At 37.1% G+C, this 23,034-nt stretch overlaps 1 protein-coding gene across 1 annotated transcript; it reads right to left on the bottom strand.

Moving 5' to 3' along the window:
• Positions 1-30: 30 nt before the first annotated feature.
• Positions 31-23,034, bottom strand: IFI44L (interferon induced protein 44 like). Its single transcript, XM_088834997.1, is given in 8 exon segments — positions 31-300; positions 577-677; positions 8,914-9,085; positions 10,148-10,300; positions 13,232-13,435; positions 14,157-14,197; positions 16,436-16,929; positions 22,901-23,034. Coding segments are annotated over 7 exon segments (1,425 nt in total). The 5' UTR covers positions 16,920-16,929; positions 22,901-23,034.

Genomic DNA, 23,034 nt, shown 5'->3' with positions numbered 1-23,034 from the left:
CAAAGCAATATTGTTACATGACTGTCAGGACTACCACAGGCAGATGGGTAACAACCATCCAACTGAGAAATAGCTTAGCGTTTCTCCAAAAACTTTGTGAGAGGAGCAGGATGGGACCAGATCACCTGTTTACTCAAGAGGCAAATCCTCTAAGAAGTCATCTGCAGCCCGGAACATCTGCTTCAGCGCAGAGAGGATCAGAATGTCCTTTAAAGGGTCCATTTCCCTCTCTGAAGCATAATTATCAACCACCAGTATTCTAGAAAGAGGAATGCCTAGTATCTTGTTGACATTCTGTACCTGTGGAAAAGGGAATTTAATAAATATAAGCCTTATATCTAAAATTTGACTGAATTTAAATATAATTTAAGAAAGAAACAGTAAACACAATGGCTTAATATTATTTTCTGAATATAATTATAATTCAGATTATTATTTTAAAGTAGGGTATTAACTTCAATCAACCAATTAATCCATTTCTTCATTTACCTGTGAATATGTAGTGTGAGCATGCACACACAAACACAAAATATAAAACTATTACAATTCTATCTAGTTGCAAAAAGTATTCTTTACCTGGCTTTAAGAAATCATAGCCTTATTCATCTTTAAGAAGTTGTCTTGAAGAACTTCATTGCAATTATTCACTTTAGTAAGTAATGCAACTTGTGCTACACCTATATCAAGTAGATAAATCAGTTATTTTATATCATAAACAGCAGTGTATCAACAAGGTAATTAAATATGTGTGAAAATAGTACTCTGAAAGGTAAATTTAAGATCAGGAGAATGCAAGAAATTTCCCCAAGAAATCTCAATATGGGACCTGAAGTTCTAATGGGAGAAATTATGTCTTCCAACATGAGAGACTATTTCTAAATGGAATTAAAATTATACTAAGTTGCAATCAGCTACTATCCCATTCAAACAGTGTGCTTTAAATTGGTCAGGGGGTTAAAGTGGTTGCTGGATCTTGAAGACTGAAAAAGAACCCCAAGAAAGAAAGAAAGCAAGGAGAGTTGTGTGAGAACATTTGTGAATGAAGTACACTGATTTCACAGTTCTACTAAGGACCTTGCCTTTTCCCTCAAACCATAGAGATCAAAGTAAATAACTGGCTGTAACTGAATCAAAGCTGTACTTTACTAACAGCTATTTCCCCAAGAAGGACAGAGGGATATCTCTACAGACCCCAAAGACATAAAAAGAATGAGAAGATACAATGAACAAGTCTACATGCATAAATTTGACAACGTAGATGAAATAGACTGAAACTATACATGAGACGAGCTGACTCACTAGAAAAGAGTCTGATGCTGGGAAGGATTGGGGGCAGGAGGAGAAGGTGACGACAGAGAATGAGATGGCTGGATGGCATCACCGACTTGATGGACATGAGTTTGAGTGAACTCCAGGATTTGGTGATGGACAGGGAGGCCTGGCGTGCTGTGATTCATGGGGTCGCAAAGAGTGGAACATGACTGAGCGACTGAACTGAACTGAACTGAATACACTAATCACTGCAGATGGTGATTGCAGCCATGAAATTAAAAGATGCTTACTCCTTGGAAGAAAAGTTATGACCAACCAAGATAGCATATTAAAAAGCAGAGACATTACTTTGCCAACCAAGGTCCATCTAGTCAAAGCTATGGTTTTTCCCATGGTCATGTAAGGATGTGAGAGTTGGACTGTGAAGAAAGCTGATTGCCGAAGAATTGATGCTTTTGAACTGTGGTGCTGGAGTAGACTCTTGAGAGTCCCTTGGACTGCAAGGAGGTCCAACCAGTCCATCCTAAAGGAGATCAGTCCCAAGTGTTCATTGGAAGGAATGATGCTAAAGCTGAAACTCCAATACTCTGGCAATATCATGTGAAGAGTTGACTCACTGGAAAAGACCCTGATGCTGGGAGGGATTGGGGGCAGGAGGAGAACGGGACAACAGAGGATGAGATGGCTGGATGACATCACCGACTCGATGGACATGAGTTTGAGTAAACTCCAGGAGTTGGTGATAGACCGGGAGGCCTGGTGTGCTGCGAATCATGGGGTCGCAAAGAGTCGGACACAACTGAGTGACTGAACTGAACTGACTGATACACTACAAACTACACTACAGCTCATCTAATATGAAATACATCATTTTAATAGCTCTAAAACTATTTTTAAATTGAACTCATGGTTTTAAAAATCCCTGAAAAAGAAACCTCCAGGGCCAGACGGTTTTATTGGAGAATTCTACCAAACACTTAAAAAAAAAAATTCTATGCAATCCCTTCCAGAAAATGAAAGATGAAAGATTACCTCCCAACTCATTTTATAACACCAATATTACCTAAGACCAAACCCTGACAAACACTACAGAAATTAAAAAAAAAAAACTACAGTCCAATATCCCTCATAAATATAGATGCCAAATTTCTTAATAAAATATTATCAAATAGGATTCAGCAATATATAAAAGAAATGATGCACCATGAACAAATGGGTTTTGTGTTATGGAGACAAAGTTGGCTCAAGATTCAGATTCAGTCAATATGATCCATGATATAAACAGACTACAGAGAGAAACAATTCCCATGATCATATCAATCTATAGAGAAAAACCATTTGGCAAAATTCAATAGCCATTCATGCTTTTAAAAAAAACTCTCAGAGAAGTTGGAATAAAGAAGAACTTCCTCAACTTAATAAAGAACAGCTATTAAAAACTATAATGACATTCAGTTCAGTTCAGTCACTCAGTTGTGTCCGACTCTTTGCAATCCCATGAATTGCAGCATGCCAGGCCTCCCTGTCCATCACCAACTCCCGGAGTTCACCCAAACTCATATGCATAGAGTTGGTGATGCCATCCAGCCATACATTAGTTGACATTAAAGTGGTGAAACATTGAATCTCTTCTCCTAAGTTCAGAAACAAAACAAGGGTATTTGTTCTCATCACTGTTCAACTGAAAGTACGAGCCAGGATGGTAAGATAAGCAAAAGTAAATAAAACACATACAAGTTAAGAAAGAAGAAATAAAATTGCCCCCATTTGAGATGACATGAAATCCTAAGAATTTAATGATGAAAAAAATCTTCCTTGAACTAATAAACAATCAACATCCCATTAAGACTTTTTTTGTAGAAATATACAAAGTAACTCTAAAATTACTACAGAAATGTAAAGGAACTAGAATAGATAAAAAAATTGGGGCGGATTCATGTCAATGTATGGAAAAACCAACCAATATAATATTGTAAAATAATTAGCCTCCAATTAAAAAAAAAATAAAGTGGAAGGAATTATTTTACCCACTTTAAGACCTATAATTTGTATTATTATATAACCACAGTGATAAAGACTGTGTGATGTTGGTAGAGGAATGAACATATAGATCAAGGGAACAGAATAGAGACCCAGAATAGATGCACAGAAGTAAGGACAATAGATTTTTGATAATGGTACAAAAGCAATACAATTGAGAAATGACAGTTTTTTCAACAAATGGTCCTGGAGCAACTGAATATCCATAGGCAAAAATAAAATAAACCTTGACCTACACTTCACATCCTACACAAAAAGTGACTCAAAATTAATTACATATTTAAATGTAAAATGTAAGACTATAAAACTTTTAGAAGAAAGCAGAAAAAAATCCAAGACTTAAAGTTTGGTGTAGGATTTTAGACACAAAATGAAAGCATGACCCTTAAAAGAAAAAATTGACAAATACTAGTTCACCAAAATTTTTAACATTTTTTTGTGAAAGGCTCTGCTAAGATATTGAAAAGACAACTGAGTACTGGGAGAAAATATTTGCAAACCATATAGCTGACAACTGAATCATATCTAGGATTTACAGATCTTTTAAAACTCAACAGTAAAAAAACCAAAGTGTCCAAATAGAAAATAGGTCAAAGACATGAAGAGATCTTTTACTGAAGGAGACATATACAAGCAAATAAGTAAATTAAAAGACGGTCAATATAATTCATCATTAAAGTGAAGTCCCTCAGTTGTGTCCAGCTCTTTGCTGGAGACCCAGGGATTGAACTCAGGTCCCCTGCACTGCAGGCAGATTCTTTACCAACTGAGCCACCATTCAGTTCAGTTCAGTTCAGTCGCTCAGTCATCTCCGACTCTTTGCAACCCCATTCAGTTCAGTTTAGTTCAGTTCAGTCGCTCAGTCGTGTCCGACTCTCCGCGACCCCATGAATCACAGCATGCCAGGCCTCCCTGTCCATCACCAACTCCCGGAGTTCACTCAAACTCACGTCCATCGAGTCAGTGATGCCATCCAGCCATCTCATTCTCTGTCATCCCCTTCTCCTCCTGCCCCCAACATTTCCTAGCATCAGAGTCTTTTCCAGTGAGTCAACTCGTCGCATGAGGTGGCCAAAGTATTGCAGTTTCAGCTTTAGCATCAGTCCTTGCTTATTTAACTTATAAACAGAGTACATCATGAGGAACGCTGGGCTGGAAGAAGCACAAGCTGGAATCAAGATTGCTGGGAGAAATATCAATAACCTCAGATATGCAGATGACACTTCCCTTATGGCAGAAAGTGAAGAGGAACTCAAAAGCCTCTTGATGAAAGTGAAAGAGGAGAGTGAAAAGGTTGGCTTGAAGCTCAACATTCAGAAAACAAAGATCATGGCATCTGGTCCCATCACTTCATGGGAAATTGATGGAAAAACAGTGGAAACAGTGTCAGACTTTATTTTTTGGGGCTCCAAAATCACTGCAGATGCTGATAATGCAAATTCAGGCCATGATGAACTATCACTATATACCTACGAGAAGAGTTAAATTTAAAAAAAAAAAGCAATAATGGCAAATACTAGCAAGAATCCAGAGAATCTGGATCACTCATATATTGTAAAAATATAAAATGTGCAGTAATTCTTAAAAGTGATTTTGCATTTTATTCAAAAAATTAAACACAGAGTTAGCATAGGGCCCAGCAATCACACTTTTGGGGAATGATCCCAGAAGAAAGAAAACTTCCTGCACACTAATATTCAAAGGAGCTTTATGTGCAATAGCCAAAAAACAGAAATAATCAAAAAGTCCTTTGATAAAGAATGGTTAAAACAACTACGGAATATCTATACCATGAATTAGTACTCAACAATAAACAGCAATGAACATCTGATATACATAACAACTTTTATAGAATTCAAAGACTGAGTGAAGAAAGCCAGCCTCAAATTAGACATACTGTACAACATTCTCAAAACTTATGGAGATGAAGGAAAGATTAATTGCTGCCAAAAATTAAGGATGATGAAGGTTGGGGTGTACCATGACAAAGACTTTCATGACGATGGAATAGTTCTGTATGTAGTGGTAATCTACACATGTAACAAAATAACAGAGCTATAACACGCATTATGAGTGTCGTATCTCCCGGTTTTAATCTTTCTGGTCTATTTACCTAATATGGGGAGGTGACTCCTCTATCTAGCCATAGGAAAATCACACATGATGAAAAAATTATGCCATTCTAGTCTTTAAGGATTTCTGTAAAGCCTTTGAATGATCTCTATCTGCTATTGTCACCAACCAAACCGGGACACAGCTGTGAAGAGATATCCCATATCCAAGGTAGGAGAAACCCAAGTGGGATGGTGGGTGTTGCGAGGGGGCATCAGAGGGCAGACACACTGAAATCATAATCACAGGAAGCTAGTCGATCTTATCGCATGGACCACAGCCGAATGTGGTCCACTGGAGAAGGGAATGGCAAACCACTTCGGTATACTTGCCTTGAGAACCCCATGAACAGTATCAAAGGGCAAAATGATAGGATACTGAATGAGGAATTCCCCAGGTCGGTAGGTGCCCAGTATGCTACTGGAGATCAGTGGAGAAGTAACTCTAGAAGGAATAAAGGGATGGAGCAAAAGCAAAACCAATACCCAGTTGTGGATGTGACCAATGATAGAAGCAAGGTCCGGTGCTGTAAAGAGCAATATTGCATAGGAACCTGGAATGTTAGGTCCATGAATCAAGGCAAATTGGAAGTGGTCAAACAGGAGATGGCAAGAGTCAACATAGACATTCTAGGAATCAGTGAACTAAAATGGACTGGAATGGGTGAATTTAACTCAGATGACCATTATATCTATTACTGTGGGCAAGAATCCCTTAGAAGAAATGGAGTAGCCATCATGGTCAACAAGAGTCCGAAATGCAGTACTTGGATGCAATCTTAGAAACGACAGAATGATTTCTGTTCGTTTCCAAGGCAAACCATTCAATATTACAGTAATCCAGGCCTATGCCCCAAACAGTAACACTGAAGAAGCTGAAGTTGAACGGTTCTATGAATACCTACAAGACCTTTTAGAACTAACACCCCAAAAAAATGTCCATTTCATTATAGGGGACTGGAATGCAAAAGTAGGAAGTCAAGAAACATCTGGAGTAACAGGCAAATTTGGCCTTGGAGCACAGAATGAAGCAGGGCAAAGGCTAATAGAGTTTTGCCAAGAGAACACACTGGTCATAGCAAACACCCTCTTCCAACAACACAAGAGAAGACTCTACACATGGACATCACCAGATGGTCAACACCGAAATCAGATTGATTATATTCTTTGCAGCCAAAGATGGAGAAGCTATATATAGTTAGCATAAACAAGACCAGGAGCTGACTGTGGCTCAGATCATGAACTCCTTATTGCCAAATTCAGACTTAAATTGAAGAAAGTAGGGAAAACCACTAGACCATTCAGATATGACCTAAATCAAATCCCTTATGATTATACAGTGGAAGTGAGGAATAGATTTAAGGGACTAGATATGATTGATAGAGTGCCTGATGAACTCTGGACGGAGGTTCATGACATTGGACAGGAGACAGGGACCAAGACCATCCCCATGGAAAAGAAATGCAAAAAAGCAAAATGGCTGTCTGAGGAGGCCTTACAAATAGCTGTGAAAAGAAGAGAAGCGAAAAGCAAAGGAGAAAAGGAAAGATATAAGCATCTGAATGCAGAGTTCCAAAGAATAGCAAGGAGAGATAAGAAAGCCTTCCTCAGTGATCAATGCAAAGAAATAGAGGAAAACAACAGAATAGGAAAAACAAGAGATCTCTTCAAGAAAATTAGAGATTCCAAGGGAACATTTCACGCAAAGATGGGCTCAATAAAGGACAGAAATGGTATGGACCTAACAGAAGCAGAAGATATTAAGAAGAGGTGGCAAGAATACACAGAAAAACTGTACAAAAGAGATCTTCACGACGAAGATAGTCACGATAACGTGATCACTGACCTAGAGCCAGACATCTTAGAATGTGAAGTCAAGTGGGCCTTAGAAAGCGTCACTACTAATAAAGCTAGTGGCGGTGATGGAATTCCAGTTGAGCAATTTCAAATCTTGAAAGATGATGCTGTGAAAGTGTTGCACTCAATATGCCAGCAAATTTGGAAAACTCAGCAGTGGCCACAGGACTGCAAAAGGTCAGTCTTCATCCAAATCCCAAAGAAAGGCAATGCCAAAGAATGCTCAAACTACCGCACAATTGCACTCATCTCACACGCTAGTAAAGTCATGCTCAAAATTCTCCAAGCCAGGCTTCAGCAACATGTGAACCGTGAACTCCCAGATGTTCAAGCAGGTTTTAGGTTCTGTCTGGCAGAGGAAGAGATCAAATTGCCAACATCCGCTGGAACATGGAGAAAGCAAAAGAGTTCCAGAAAACATCTATTTCTGCTTCATTGACTATGTCAAAACCTTTGACTGTGTGGATCACAATAAACTGTGGAAAATTCTGAAAGACATGGGGATACCAGACCACCTGACCTGCCTCTTGAGAAACCTGTATGTAGGTCAGGAAGCAACAGTCAGAACTGCACATGGAACAACAGACTGGTTACAAATAGGAAAAGGAGTACGTCAAGGCTGTATATTGTCACCCTGCTTATTTAATTTATATGCAGAGTACATCATGAGGAATGCTGGGCTGGAAGAAGCACAAGCTGGAATCAAGATTGCTGGGAGAAATATCAATAACCTCAGATATGCAGATGACACTACCCTTATGGCAGAAAGTGAAGAGGAACTCAAAAGCCTCTTGATGAAAGTGAAAGAGGAGAGTGAAAAGGTTGGCTTGAAGCTCAACATTCAGAAAACAAAGATCATGGCATCTGGTCCCATCACTTCAAGGGAAATAGATGGAAAAACAGTGGAAACAGTGTCAGACTTTATTTTGGGGGGCTCCAAAATCACTGCAGATGCTGATTGCAGCCAGGAAATTAAAAGACCCTTACTCCTTGGAAGGAAAATTATGACCAACCTAGATAGTACATTAAAAAGCAGAGACGTTACTTTGCCAACCAAGGTCCGTCTAGTCAAGGCAATGGTTTTTCCCGTGGTCATGTATGGATGTGAGAGTTGGACTGTGAAGAAAGCTGATCGCCGAAGAATCGATGCTTTTGAACTGTGGTGTTGGAGAAGACTCTTAAGAGTCCCTTGGACTGCAAGGAGATCCATCCAGTCCATTCTAAGGGAGATCAATCCTGGGTGTTCATTGGAAGGACTGATGTTGAAGCTGAAACTGCCATACTTTGGCTACCTCATGCGACGGGCTGACTCACTGGAAAAGACTCTGATGCTGGGAAAGGTTGGGGGCGGGAGGAGAAGGGGACGACTGAGAATGAGATGGCTGGATGGCATCACCAACTCTGTGGACATGAGTTTGAGTGAACTCCTGGAGTTGGTGATGGACAGGGAGGCCTGGCGTGCTGTGATTCATAGGGTTGCAGAGAGTCAGACACGACTGAGTGACTGAACTGAACTGAACTGAAACCGGGACTCTGGAAATTGGAAGAAGGCTACATGGAACCTTGCTGTATTCTTTTTGCAATTTTCTGTGAATGTATCTTTATTTCAAAGGAAAAATGTCTTGAAACTCACCTCAGTTTATTACTTCTTTTTGAATTTGTTTGAATTTCTCCCTCATTTTAGAGGAGAGATTGTCCATAGAGTTGATATCAAAGACATAATCCACACAGTGAATCCTGTCTTTCAGTGATGGAGAGGTGATGAAAGTAGGATGCTTGGGTGTAATTGGTTTTTGAGGACTAAACTGTTACAGAAATATAAGGTAACATTTAAGAGAATTCTTTCATTCATTTAACATAATTCTGCTGAATTCTTTCAGATACAATTCATGTTTCAAGCATGATCGCCACTAACTTCCAATACAAAACTTCCCTTCTCCCAGACACTCCTGCCCCAGATTAGTTCATAGCATTCTCTCATACTTCCTCTCCACTGTTAGCATGGCATCATTATATTAAAAAAAAATACAACCCACTTCATTGCTTTGGCAAAAAATATATATATATATATATATATATATATAATTACAACTTAATTATCCATAATGGAAATATTTCAGAAAAGTACAAACAATGTTATTTTAAAAAGCTAATTTCAAATCTCAGTCTCTTCAAATCTCAAAGCACAATTGAGGAAAAGGAAATCAGTGCTTAGAAATTGAGGCTAATTTTATTGCTCCCAATACCTAAAATAAAGGTGACAATAATGGTTAACTTTCTGAGAACTTAGAGTTTATCTTCTCATTTAATCTTCTTAACCACCTATGTGATCAGCATTATTATTATCTACATTTCACACATTAAAAAAAAAAAAAACTCACAGAGACAAGCATGTAACTTACTTATGGGTACACATCTAATCGGTGCCAGAGCCAACCTTTGAAATCAAGTATTTAGGCTATATCTAAGTAGTAAAGTCTGCTCACTTTCAGTATAACATCACATATCAACAAAGAGTAGTTGCTTCAATATTTTGTTTAAGTGATTATAAAAGTGCAAGAGATTATATTACTCCTTTCCTATTATTTAGAATCATTGCAAAGAGTAATATAAACACAGTTCCTCCTGACCTTTTCCTGGAAACTATATGAGTAAAATCTTGCCTTTTGGTTATATTTCTTAATGCTGTAGAAAATAAGAGAAGTTATCTGCTTTCTTTACATAAATATTTTTTAATTTAAAATATTGGTTGGTGTTGGTTGGTGTTGAAACCACTTTATAAAAATTGAAAATGCATGTGATAAAATATCAATGAAAAGCATTGCTGAAAATGATTTGAAATGTTCTAGACTTTGAAGGATTCTTACCTCATATCTGTCTGGCACACAGCCTTTTAAGATGTAGGGTATGTCATCCACACATAAGCCTACTCCCTCTTTCTCATCCAGCCCCATGGAGTCACACAAAATAAATGGCAGAGATTGGCCATTTTTTCCATCTTTAGTAGAATATATCCTATACTATAAAACAAAACACAGCAATATAAAATTTCACTCTTCAACTAGCCTTCAAGATGTAATAATAAGAAAAACTCGTTAATATTTTTACTGTGGTCCTCAAACATTTTGGTCTCAAAATCAACTAAGTTTCTTAAAAATTATAGAGGATCCCAAGGATATTTTATTCATGTGGGTCTTATCTATTTATGTGCAACATACTAGAAATTAAAACAAAAATTTTTAATATTTCTTAAATCATTTAAAACACAATATTAACCTGTTATATATTAATCTAACAATTTTAGAAAAAAGCTATTTTCAAAAAATTATAGAAAAGAGTGGGATTGACTTACTTTTTGCAATTCTCCTTAATGTCTGAATCAATAGAAAACAGCAAGATTCTCATAGTTGCCTCTGCATTCAATCTATTGTGATATATTGTTTTGGTTGAAGTATATGAAAAAATCTGACCTCACACATACAGGTAGTAGGCAAGGAGGGAGTATTTAATTTAACAGCTTTCAGAGAATTATAGACATTGCTCATTAACAATACATCAAAGCTGAACAAGTGATAGTTTCTCAAAGGTTACCAGCAATGTGAAATCTGTGATGCTTTCAAACTATGACATTAAGTTCATTGATCTATTTTACACTTTAAATATATTTTTTTATCCATCCGTGATTTTGTAACTTGATGCATTGGTCATTTGAAAGTATTGGTTCACTGGCTTATCTGGAGCTTCCAAATATTGCTACATTTCATTGTACAATATTAAAATATCATATTTGTTAATACCATCATTAATCTCATTAGATAAGTCTTTAAGTTCTTAAGTTTTCAAGCTCAAAGTAGTGGATACAAACTTCCTCATGCTCTTTTTCTGAAAAGCTCAAATGCTATCTTTGACAACAAACACTGTGGGTTGTTATCCTTGAAGTGATACTCTCATTTTGTGAATGTTTCCCCAAAATGTCTACCAAATATCCAAGTATAAATAAGCAAGTCTTTCAGTTGTCTTTTCAATCAAATATGATATTCCATGAGAAAAGTTCAGCTTACAACCGCCATATTTTGACATGCATTAGGAGCACTTTGCTTGCAGAATCTGCCTGCAGTGCAGGAGACCTGGGTTCAATCCCTGGGTTAAGAAGATCCCTTGGAGAAGGAAAGGACTACCTACTCCAGTATCCTGGACTGGAGAATTCCATGGACAGTCCATGGGGTCACAAAGAATCATAAACAACTGAGGAACTTTCACTTTAACAAAGCTTCTTTTCTAGACACACTCCATCTGATCCCAAGACTATTTTTCAGGATAACTCTGAAAAAATTTCATTTATTGGTCAAATACACTTTCAACATAGACTCAACTATGGAAGATTTTGGAAGAATCACAAAGAAAAGGGCTTCTCAGAGACACCAGCTGATACTCAGTTCTTTCAGTCCAAACCAGGAAGTAGAGAATTCCTCTGTAACCTATTGTCATTTGTGATGGAGTCAAAGCACCCATTGCTTCATAAAAATGCCTAGAGCAATTCCACTGGAGATTTTGACCTAAGTGAATGGGGTTTATTGGTACCTCAACATGAAAGAAATTACATGGAATATTAGATAATATTCAATACATTGTAAAATTTCAAGATCAATAGGCACATTCATAGTCCCAATAACCATTAACCTGTTTCCTTTATAGCTTCAATTCTTCAGAAAGAAGGGTCTCTGAGCAGTCAAGTATTCTGTTTCCTTCACAAATACACTGTCCTGTTTTCCTTTAATGTATATAGTATTTGCATTCTATTTGGAGTTCAGGATCTAATACACCTTCCCTTAAAGCAGCAAGTCTTTGGAGTTTTCAACATAAAAAGAAGGCATAGAAATTCTGTCCTGATGAGTACCACTATTACAGCATGTCTCACACTGAATAGTACTTACTTGATTATTGTCTACATTGGTTTCTGAGCTCCCTGAGTAAAGGGATGTAGTATTATTTACATTTAGGTCTCTAGTGCAACACAATGTTTAGCAAACATAAGCATTTCAATCAATGCTTAATGTACTGAATTGCTGTTGCAGTATCTTGCTTCTGAGGCTAGGCCCATATATCATAATAAAGCCACTGAAGTGGATAGAGAATAGCCAACATCCAAAAATAAGATGTGATTCTTAAAAGTCTTAGAAAATGCTTTCAGTTAGTAAATATGACCTAAAACTAAAATCAGCTATGACTGTCTTATGCTAAATTTTTCATTGACAATGTACAACATATTCTCAATCAGAAGATAACAATACTGGACTTCAGCAATCATAGAAAAACACAGCTTGATTTTGACATTTTCTAATAATTCCCTTTATTCTTTTCATTTGATTACATAATATTGACAAACATAGAATGGAAGCTTCTAGATGAATATTGCACTATAAATCTAAGATCTTTAGCATAACAGTTTAAAAATGATATTAGTACTTATTTCCTTAAATATATTTATTTACAAATAAGACAGTCTTTATAGGAGCATTGGTAGACTGACTTACCCCATGAAGGTTTTGCTTCTCATGATCATTTTCTATTAAATGATCTCATATAATGCAAAAGTGTTACAATACATAATTTTCATTATTTTATTACAAAAAAAGAGAAAATAATTTCAATCCAGGCAAAACCAAATAAAATGGACAAAGATTTCTACAAAGTTTTTAAATATTTATTATTTTTTCCAAATACTGAAAAGCATTCTTCTTAAAACTGCTTATGTCCATAAAAATGGAAAGCTTCTCTGTCTAATATAACTCATGGGAGCAATTCTAATTCAATTTCTATTCCTGTTTTACATTTGATTTAGCATTTAATTGTTCATAGATTAGGAGGTTAAGCTATTGAGAGAAAATGCCAATTACCTCATAATTGTAACCTATGAAACAAAATCCTCAGGAAATCCTGAAATAACTTACCTGTTCAGTAATGCTGGTGACATCAGATCCCACTATGGCTTGGCGAGTCAAATGGCCTTGGAAAATGGACTTCACTGAATTGAAAAAACTGGACTTTCCAGACCCAACCGGACCCAGCAAGAGAATACGGATTTCTGAAACCAAGTCTGCACAGGGACTGTAGGCTCTGACGTCTGCTAGGAGACTATTTCTGTGCCTGGAAAACTGCAGTAGTTAAATACAGCAGCCAAACTTCCATAAGGAACAATGTAATTCTGCTGAGCTTTCCTTCCTGCTAAAAAGCATGTTTTAACACTTATTTATTATTTTGATATTAGCATCTTCTTTCATATAACTTGAAAGGGTCTAAGGTTATACGTTTTGTGCTTGAAGAAAATGTACATATCTATATCTGACTAAGTTATACGAACCAACAACCAAATCATTTCTAAACTATTAGCCTTAGACCCCATAAGTATAATAAGAATTAACAACAACAGTGAAAATGAATTTTCAGTAACAATGTACATTAAGGGGAAACAAAAATCAAATATATGCAATGCAGGTTTTTATCTATAAAGTGGGGAGAGGGGACTTTGTTTTTAAAATTTTCTGAGGTTCTCTGAAAACTTGATTCTCAAAACAAGGATTCAGAGGAATTATCTAAAATAGTCATCTCAAATCTGGAAAACTTTGAATCTAACAGAACCAAAGTGAAACATGAAGTCAAACTGCCATCAGGTGGATCTCAAAAAGTTTCAGCTGGCAGTGGTTTTGTTTTTGTTGCTGTTCTAAATTGTCTTCAACACATTATGTCAGGAACATGGTAACTGATTTTTATCACTCCAAGTAACATGATTTTTAATCTCACGGTCAGTGCCATTTATACAGTTGATCTAAATGAAATGAGTAATAGATAGCTCAAGAAACTAACTTATTGTGTGGCTCTTGTTATCCTGTTTATGTAGCCTGCCTCATCCTTAATTCCTAAAGGAAATAAACATGGCATAACAATTTTTAAGGTTGTCTGATCAAATGTGACCAAGTCTAACTTCTAAACAGGGCATTGAGTCTTTTTGCATAACCCAGCTGAGCTGTTTGGTTAGGACTTAGGGTTGGCAGCATAATGATATTCAGTTCAGTTCAGTTCAGTTCAGTCACTCAGTTGTGTCCAACTCTTCGTGACCCCATGAATCACAGCATGCCAGGCCTCCCTGTCCATCACCAACTCCCGGAGTTCACTCAAACTCATGTCCACAGAGTCGGTGATGCCATCCAGCCATCTCATTCTCTGTCGTCCCCTTCACCTCCCGCCCCCAACCTTTCCCAGCATCAGAGTCTATTCCAGTGAGTCAATTCGTCGCATGAGGTGGCCAAAGTATTGCAGTTTCAGCCTTAGTATGAGATTCAGTTCAGTTCAGTTCAGTTCAGTCGCTCAGTCGTGTCCGACTCTCCGCGACCCCATGAATCACAGCACGCCAGGCCTCCCTGTCCAACACTAACTCCCGGAGTACACTCAAACTCATGTCCACAGAGTCAGTGATGCCATCCAGCCATCTCATTCTCCGTCGTCCCCTTCTCCTCCCGCCCCCAACCTTTCCCAGCATCAGTCTTTTCCAGTGAGTCAACTCGTCGCATGAGGTGGCCAAAGTATTGCAGCTTCAGCTTTAGCATCAGTCCCTCCAATGAACATCCAGGATTGATCTCCTTTAGAATGGACTGGTTGGATCTCCTTGCAGTATAAGGGACTCTCAAGAGTCTTCTCCAACACCACAGTTCAAAAGCATCAATTCTTCGGCGATCAGCTTTCTTCACAGTCCAACTCTCACATCCATACATGACCATGGGAAAAACCATTGCCTTGACTAGACGGACCTTGGTTGGCAAAGTAATGTCTCTGCTTTTTAATATACTACCAAGTTTGGTCATAACTTTCCTTCCAAGGAGCAAGCGTCTTTTAATTTCCTGGCTGCAATCACCATCTGCAGTGATTCTGGAGCCCAAAAAACTAAAGTCTGACACTATCTCCACTGTTTTTCCATCTATTTCCCATGAAGTGATGGGACCAGATGCCATGATCTTTGTTTTCTGAATGTTGAGCTTCAAGCCAACCTTTTCACTCTCCTCTTTCACTTTCTTCAAGAGGCTTTTGAGTTCCTCTTCACTTTCTGCCATAAGGGTAGTGTCATCTGCATATCTGAGGTTATTGATATTTCTCCCAGCAATCTTGATTCCAGCTTGTGCTTCTTCCAGCCCAGCGTTCCTCATGATGGGCTCTGCATATAAGTTAAATAAGCAAGGTGACAATATTCAACCTTGACATACACCTTTTCCTATTTGGAACCAGTCTGTTGTTCCATGTCCAGTTCTGACTGTTGCTTCCTGACCTGCATACAGGTTTCTTAAGAGGCAGGTCAGGTGGTCTGGGATTCCCATCTCTTTCAGAATGTTCCACAGTTTATTGTGATCCACACAGTCAAAGGCTTTGGCATAGTCAATGAAGCAGAAATAGATGTTTTTCTGGAATTCTCTTGCTTTCTCCATGATCCAGCGGATGTTGGCAATCTGATCTCTGGTGCCTCTGCCTTTTCTAAAACCTGCTTGAACATCTGGGAGTTCACGGTTTACATACTGCTGAAGCCTGGCTTGGAGAATTTTGAGCATGACTTTACTAGCGTGTGAGATGAGTGCAACTGTGCGGTAGTTTGAGCATTCTTTGGCATTGCCTTTCTTTGGAATTGGAATGAAGACTGACCTCTTCCAGTCCTGTGGCCACTTTTGAGTTTTCCAAATTTGCTGGCATATTGAGTGCAACACTTTCACAGCATCATCTTTCAAGACTTGAAATAGCTCAACTGGAGTATGAGATTAAGAGGAGCTAAAAGTATCTCCTTTGTATAAATCACTCTACAAACTCATATAACTGTGCCTAGGAATCCCAGGGCTGACTCAAAAGGTGTCACGTGTCAAAATAGTGAGACTTCTCTCTTCATCTTCATCTCTTCACTCATACTTCTCAACTTACTTTGGTCAAAGCTGCCTATGTTTTCTGGGTGATAACCCCATAACCTTTATGCCTTCCATGTTTAATTTTGGAGGTTATTAAAAAATGTGTGGTATGAAATTCACTTGTCTGTCTTCTTTTTTCTTGTTCTTGTAGATTAATTATGAGCTACCAAACACAAAGACTAGAATCAGAACATAATAGTGTACAAATTAACATACCTTCAACCCAAAAAACTTCACATTCTAAATATGGGGCGTTTGAGTCAGATTTTACTCTTAATTCTTCCTCTAAAAATCTAGGTATACAAAGGTATCTTTCGGTGAAATTTAGAGATAAATACTGATCGTCATAACTAGAGAAATTAAATCTCAGGCCACGATAAGTAATTGTCACTGTTGAATTTAAAAATACAGTTTTCATTTCCATTGTTTCATTCTTTTGAAGTGAAAAAAAGAAGGAAGCACTTGGCTCCATAAAACTTTTAGACATTTCAGAACTATGCCTAAGCATAAAGATACCAAAAATATTGTTAGGATGATAAATCACTGTCACAGTGGGTCCTTGACAACTATACCTATCCTGCATTTCTACGGCGTTTTTTCCAAGGACACTAGACTTATAAAGAAGTCTCAGAGAAACATTTCCAAGCAGCTTTTGCAAACTTCTTTCCTCATTCCATGTCAATGTGGTTGTCACTGCCATTGTTCTGTATCTGGTAGGAAAAAAATTTAATAGTTTCAGAGAGCAGTACAGTATTGTGATTTCTGCTATACTAGTTTCAGTGAGTTCTTTATTTGCTGACCCAATTAAAGCATATTATTTGGATTTGGAGTGTAAAGAATTATACACACACACATATGTATATACATACACATCATATAATTTAATATATATAACATTAATGGTTAGATATGAAAAACATAATTTAGGCATTTAAATATCATTATTTTTTTAAAGTCAATAGGAAAAACCAACTAGAGACTGGATTTTAAAAGTAGAGAAAAATTAATGAATTAGAGCAGAGACCATCAGAATTTTTCTTAGTAACAAATAGTAAAAATTTTAGGATTTGTGGGTGATATGGTTTCTACCACAGTTATTCAACTTTGCCAGCATAAGGCAAAAGCAATCATAAACAAAGCTCATGACAGTGTTCAAACAGAAACTTTTTTACAAAAATAGATGGCTGGAATGAGGGCATATTTTACCAATCCATGAATTTGGTGATAGAAATGAGAAATTAATTCAGAAAACAGTGCATCAAGAAAGAAATTGAAGCATGAGAGGATTTAATAGGTAGGAAAGTCCATGATGGCTAGAACATTAGCCATCATGCCAATACTTTCAATAAGGAAAATTAAAAGCAAGGATAACTGTGATATAAATATATTTGAAAGCATTGGAGAGAAAACAAGGCAGTAAAGAAGTATATTATTGGCTAAGATTTGGAAAAGAAGTGAATGCAGAGAGGTAAGCTTGGCATTGGTGCATCTGTCAAATTCAGAAGATGCTAAGAAATTCTCCAAAGCAGGCTTAAACAGTACATGAACTATGAACTTCCAGATGTTCAAGCTGGATTTAGAAAAGGCAGAGGAACCACAGATCAAATTGTCAACATCTGCTGGATCATCAGAAAAGCAAGAAAGTTTCACAAAACATCTACTTCTGCTTTATTGACTATGCCAAAGCCTTTGACTGTGTGGATCACAACAAACTGTGGCAAATCTGAAAGAGATGGGAATACCAGACCATCTTACCTGCCTTATGGCAGAAAGCAAAGAAGAACTAAAGAGCTTCTTGATGAAAGTGAAAGAAGAGAGTGAAAAAGTTGGCTTAAAATTCTCCACTCAGAAAACAAAGATCATGACATCTAGTCCCATCACTTCACAGCAAACAGATGGGGAAACAATGAAAACAGTGAGAGACTTTATTTTTTTGAGCTCCAAAATCACTGCAGATGGTGACTGCAGTCATGAAATTAAAAGACGCTTGCTCCTTGAAAGAAAAGCTGTGACCAAACTAGACAGCATATTAAAAAGCAGAGATATTACTTTGCAACAAATGTCTGTCTAGTCAAAGTTATGGTTTTTCCAGTAGTCTTGTATGGATGTGACAGCTGGGCTACACAGAAAGCTTAGCATCAAAGAATTGATGCTTTTGAACTGTGGTGTTGGAGAAGACTCTTGAGAGTCCCTTGGACTGCAAGGAGTTCAAACCAGTCAATCCTAAAGTAAATCAGTCCTGAATATTCATTGGAAGGACTGATGCTGAAGCTGAAGCTCCAATACTTTGGCCACCTGATGCAAAGAGCCAACTCATTGGAAAAGATTCTGATGCTGGGAAAGATTGAAGGTAGAAGGAAAAAAGAACAACAGAGGATGAGATGGTTGGACAGCATCACCAACTCAGTGTACATGAGTTTGAGCAAGCTCCAGGAGTTGGTGATGGACATGGAAGCCTGGCATGCTGCAGTCCCTGGGGTCACAAAGAGTCAGACACAACTGAGTAACTGAACTGAACTGAACAGGGAAGAAGCACCAGTGGACTGAAACAGACTTAATTCCATCTCTGGTCTTCTCAATCTAATCTATAATAGGATTAAGACAAATGAGAATTGCCAATGTCTCTAGCTATATAGGACAGATGCAAAATAAATTTTGTCTCAGTGAAGAGAACATTTTCTTGACTTTAAATTAGGTCTACATATTCTTGATACTGAATGTCTCACACTCATCATAAACACCGGAGAGCAGACAAAACAACATGATAGAAAACCAAGAGAAAAAAAAATAGAAACAAATTCATACTGATAATTGAGTTACCCGCAGTGATTTTTAAACAACTAAGCTTTCCCTGGTGGCTCAGAGGTTAAAGCGTCTGCCTCCAATGCGGGAGACCCGGGTTCGATCCCTGGGTCGGGAAGATCCCCTGGAGAAGGAAACGGTAACCCACTCCAGTATTCTTGCCTAGAGAATCCCATGGACAGAGAAACCTGGTAGGCTACAGTCCATGGGGTCGCATAGAGTCGGACACGACTGAGTGACAGAACGGAACGGAAGCTTTGTATGGTCTTCCCTGGTGGCTCATCAGTAAAGAATCTGAGGGTAATGCAAGAGCTGCAGGAGAGGTGGGTTCAATCACAGGGCCAGGAAGATCGCCTGGAGGAGGGCATGGCAGTCCACCCCAGTCTTCTTGCTGGAGAATCCCATGGACAGAGGAGCCTGGCAGGTTATAGTCCATAGGGTCAAAAACAGTCAGACATGCCTGAAGCGACTTAGCATGCAAGCTTGATGTATTCAAATAAGTAAAAGATAAGATTAAATGGCTGACAGAAAATGGAGTGGGGTGGAGATTGAAGGGAATTCTAGACTTTAAAAATAAATATCTGAAATTTAAAAATTGAAAAATAAATTTAATTGAAAGTTAAACACATTTGAAAGGAAGAATTAGTTTTAAGAAGCTATATCAAATGAAAAATTAAGACAAAGAGAAGGAAAAAGAACAAAGGACCAAAGCGAGTAGAGAGTATAGTTATCCACTTAACTCTCAACTATGCAACTAAAGTCTAAGAACGAGAGAAAGAAAGAATATGGCAAATATCAAAGTAGTCATACAAAGCTCAAAAAGCAAGAAAGTCTCAAAACATTTCAAACATAAAATAGGTTCCCTAATACATTAGAAAATAAAGAAATCTCTGGTGGCTCAGATGTTAAAGAGTCTGCCCACAGTGCAGGAGAGCCGGGTTCAATCCCTGGGTTGGGAAGATCCCCTGGAGAAGGAAATAGCAACCCACTCCAGTATTCTTGCCTGGAAAATCCCATGGATTGAGGAGTCTGGCAGGCTAAAGTCCATGGGGTCACAAAGAGTCAGACACGACTGAGTGACTTCACTCAGTACTAAGAAGTCCATTGATCAAATAAGAAAACTTAATAAGATCTGGAAAATTGAACAAATTATAATTATTGTCAAAACTCGTGAAATGAAGCTAAAACATGCTGTAAAAACTGTTTATGATTAAATATATGTATTAGAAAAGAAGAAAGGCTGAAAATGAATAATATAAAATTCAGTTTCACAAGTCAGGGGGAAATTGCCAATTACACACACACACAAAGAAATTAAGTAGTAAAAGTAAAAGCCAAAATTAATAAAGCAAAAATAAATATACAAAGAGAAGATTAACAGAACCAATGTTAGTTTTCATAAAGTATAAATAATAAAGTTGGTAAAACATTGCTGATATTGATAAAAAATGGTTGGGGGGAGGGACAATGTACCAAAATCAAGAACATAGACAAGAATATCAGTACATATGCTACAAACAATAAAAATATTTTTCAAACTGAACAATTTTTTTTTAAATAAATTTGAAAACAGGCAAATTTGAAATGGGCCAATTTTGAGAAAAACTTACCAAAACCGACATGAGAATAAATAGAAAAATAAAATGAATAGTCCCATAGTATTCTAAAAAACAAAACTCACCATTAAAGACTTCCCACAAATAAATTACAAAGATAAGTGGGTCCAATAACTAAACCAAACTTTGAGTGATAAACATTAGAACCCTTAAAAAAACACTTCAAGAGAATAGAGACCACACATTACAATGGCATTGCAAGCAGGAACACTGCAAGCTAGTCTCACTCCTAAACACAGGTGTAATATTGTAAGCCAATCATCAAGCAATTAAAAATAAAAAAATATTTTTTAAAATCTTCAGCAAAATATTAACAAGCCTAAAGAAAAAAAAGAAGTGGATTTTTAAAATTTATTCACAAAAGCAGCAAATAATGTACTTGGGAGCAAATTTTTTTTAAGATACAAACAACTTCTGTAGAGATAATTACAAGAAGAATGTTATAAAGGACATGAAAAATGACCCAAATAGATGAGGACCTATCTTAGATGACAAAAGCCTTCTTAAAAATTATGTCAATTCCTCCAAAATGTATCTTTCAGTTTAGCGCAAGGGTGATCAAAAGCCCAAGAACAATCTTTCAATTGAATGTAAGGAGATAATCTGAATGTTCCCATGATATCTCAAGGAGCAAAGAATAGCCAACAGAGTCTTAAAGATGAACAAGTTAAGAAGTATATAAAATTACGATACTTAGGAAAATGAGACCGTGGCATTAAGATAGTCATGAGCCCTGAGACTGACCCACTTTTGTAGCTGGGATGCCCTGGAAAACAAAGCTGAATGCCAAGTTTACATGTGGAGACTTTACTGCTGGGTACAATTTCAAAAAAATAACATGAGATAAAGCAGAAAGTGAAATTAAGAGCAACTTAAACCAAATACAAACTTGACACAACCGGTTACTCAGCTTGGAGGGCAGGTAATAGCTCTATAGGAAAAAAAATTTTAATTAAGTCATTTCATCCTCATAATCTCATAACATTCTCAAAAGTAAATTCCAATTGATATTAAGCACTAAATGTAAAAATTTTTAGAAGGAAGTACTAGAGATTGTCATTACAACCTTTGCATTGGGGAGGATTTCTAAAATAAGATACCAATAGTACAAACTATAAAGGAAAGAAAAATAAATTTAACTACATTAAAACTTAAAATATTTTACAATAAAAGGTACAATAAATGCAACCTTAAAACATCATATACTTACAAATACTATCCCACCTATGAACAATAAAGAAACCACAAACAACCTAATAAAAAAGTAGTGAAAGTATTTGAACAAGAAATTCACAAGTGGAAGTAACTTAAATGGACTCTAAACATATGAAAAAATGTTCAACAGTTCTAGTGACAAGAAACTGTAAATTAAACAACAATGGGATATCATTTCATATCAAACAAAAGTTCAGTGAAACAGATGACCATGATATAGAAATTCAAGAATATTTACATTGTCCTGATGGCCATGCATCATTTTGGAAACAATGCATCATTGTTTATGGTGATGTTAGAAGATTGGATGTACAAATTTTTGCATATTCATAAAAGGAAATACTAAAGAGCATTGAAGTAACTGAATTAGACCTATTTGTCTCAAAGTGGATAAATCTCAAAGAATTCATATTGACTGGAAAGAAACAAGAGGAGAGTGAGAATCTTAGTATGACACCATAAATAAACTGTTAATTTACAAAGCAATACTGCTGCTGCTAAGTCACTTCAGTCGTGTCCGACTCTGTGTGACCCCATAGACGGAAGCCCAACAGGCTCCCCCGTCCCTGGGATTCTCCAGGCAAGAACACTGGAGTGGGTTGCCATTTCCTTCTCCAAACAATACTAGAGGTCATTTAAACACACACATATATACAGTAAAAGAGCATAAAAACAAGCATGACAATAATTTATGACAAAGTCTGGGTACAATTTCTCTCTAGGAAGTAAGGAAAGTGAAGAAAATATAAGAGAAACTCATCAATAATTTCAGTGAGATCTGTAATGCCTTGAAGTTTTCAAGAAAAAAAACTATTCTTATTAATAAAGCAAATCATGTAAAAAAAACAGAACTGTATAAGATTACAGCAGAGTTTATGTATTCTCTGTATTCCCTGTATTTGAAATATTCTTTAAAAAACAAAACCAACAAAAGCGGAAAACGCAATCTTGGTAGCGATTTCACGTGAAACTCTTCTTCAAAGAAAGAAAAACAGGCAAATTTCTTTGCCCACAGGTAGGAAACGTTGGATGGCAGCAAGTCACTTACCAGCTTTTCAGATTGGGACAAGGCTTAATGGAGTATTAACTTCTCTGTCACACATGTGGACTAGCCAGAGTTGATCACTGATCTGTTGAGATCAATGGCTCCCTGTTCATGAGAAAGGAAAGTGAAACTCAAAG

The sequence above is a fragment of the Moschus berezovskii genome, chromosome 4 (assembly GCF_049115385.1).
Source record: "Moschus berezovskii isolate FMDL1 chromosome 4, NW_MosBer_1.0, whole genome shotgun sequence".
In the NCBI taxonomy this organism is placed as follows: Eukaryota; Metazoa; Chordata; class Mammalia; order Artiodactyla; family Moschidae; genus Moschus; species Moschus berezovskii.
This window is presented reverse-complemented; position numbering and strand designations above follow the sequence as displayed.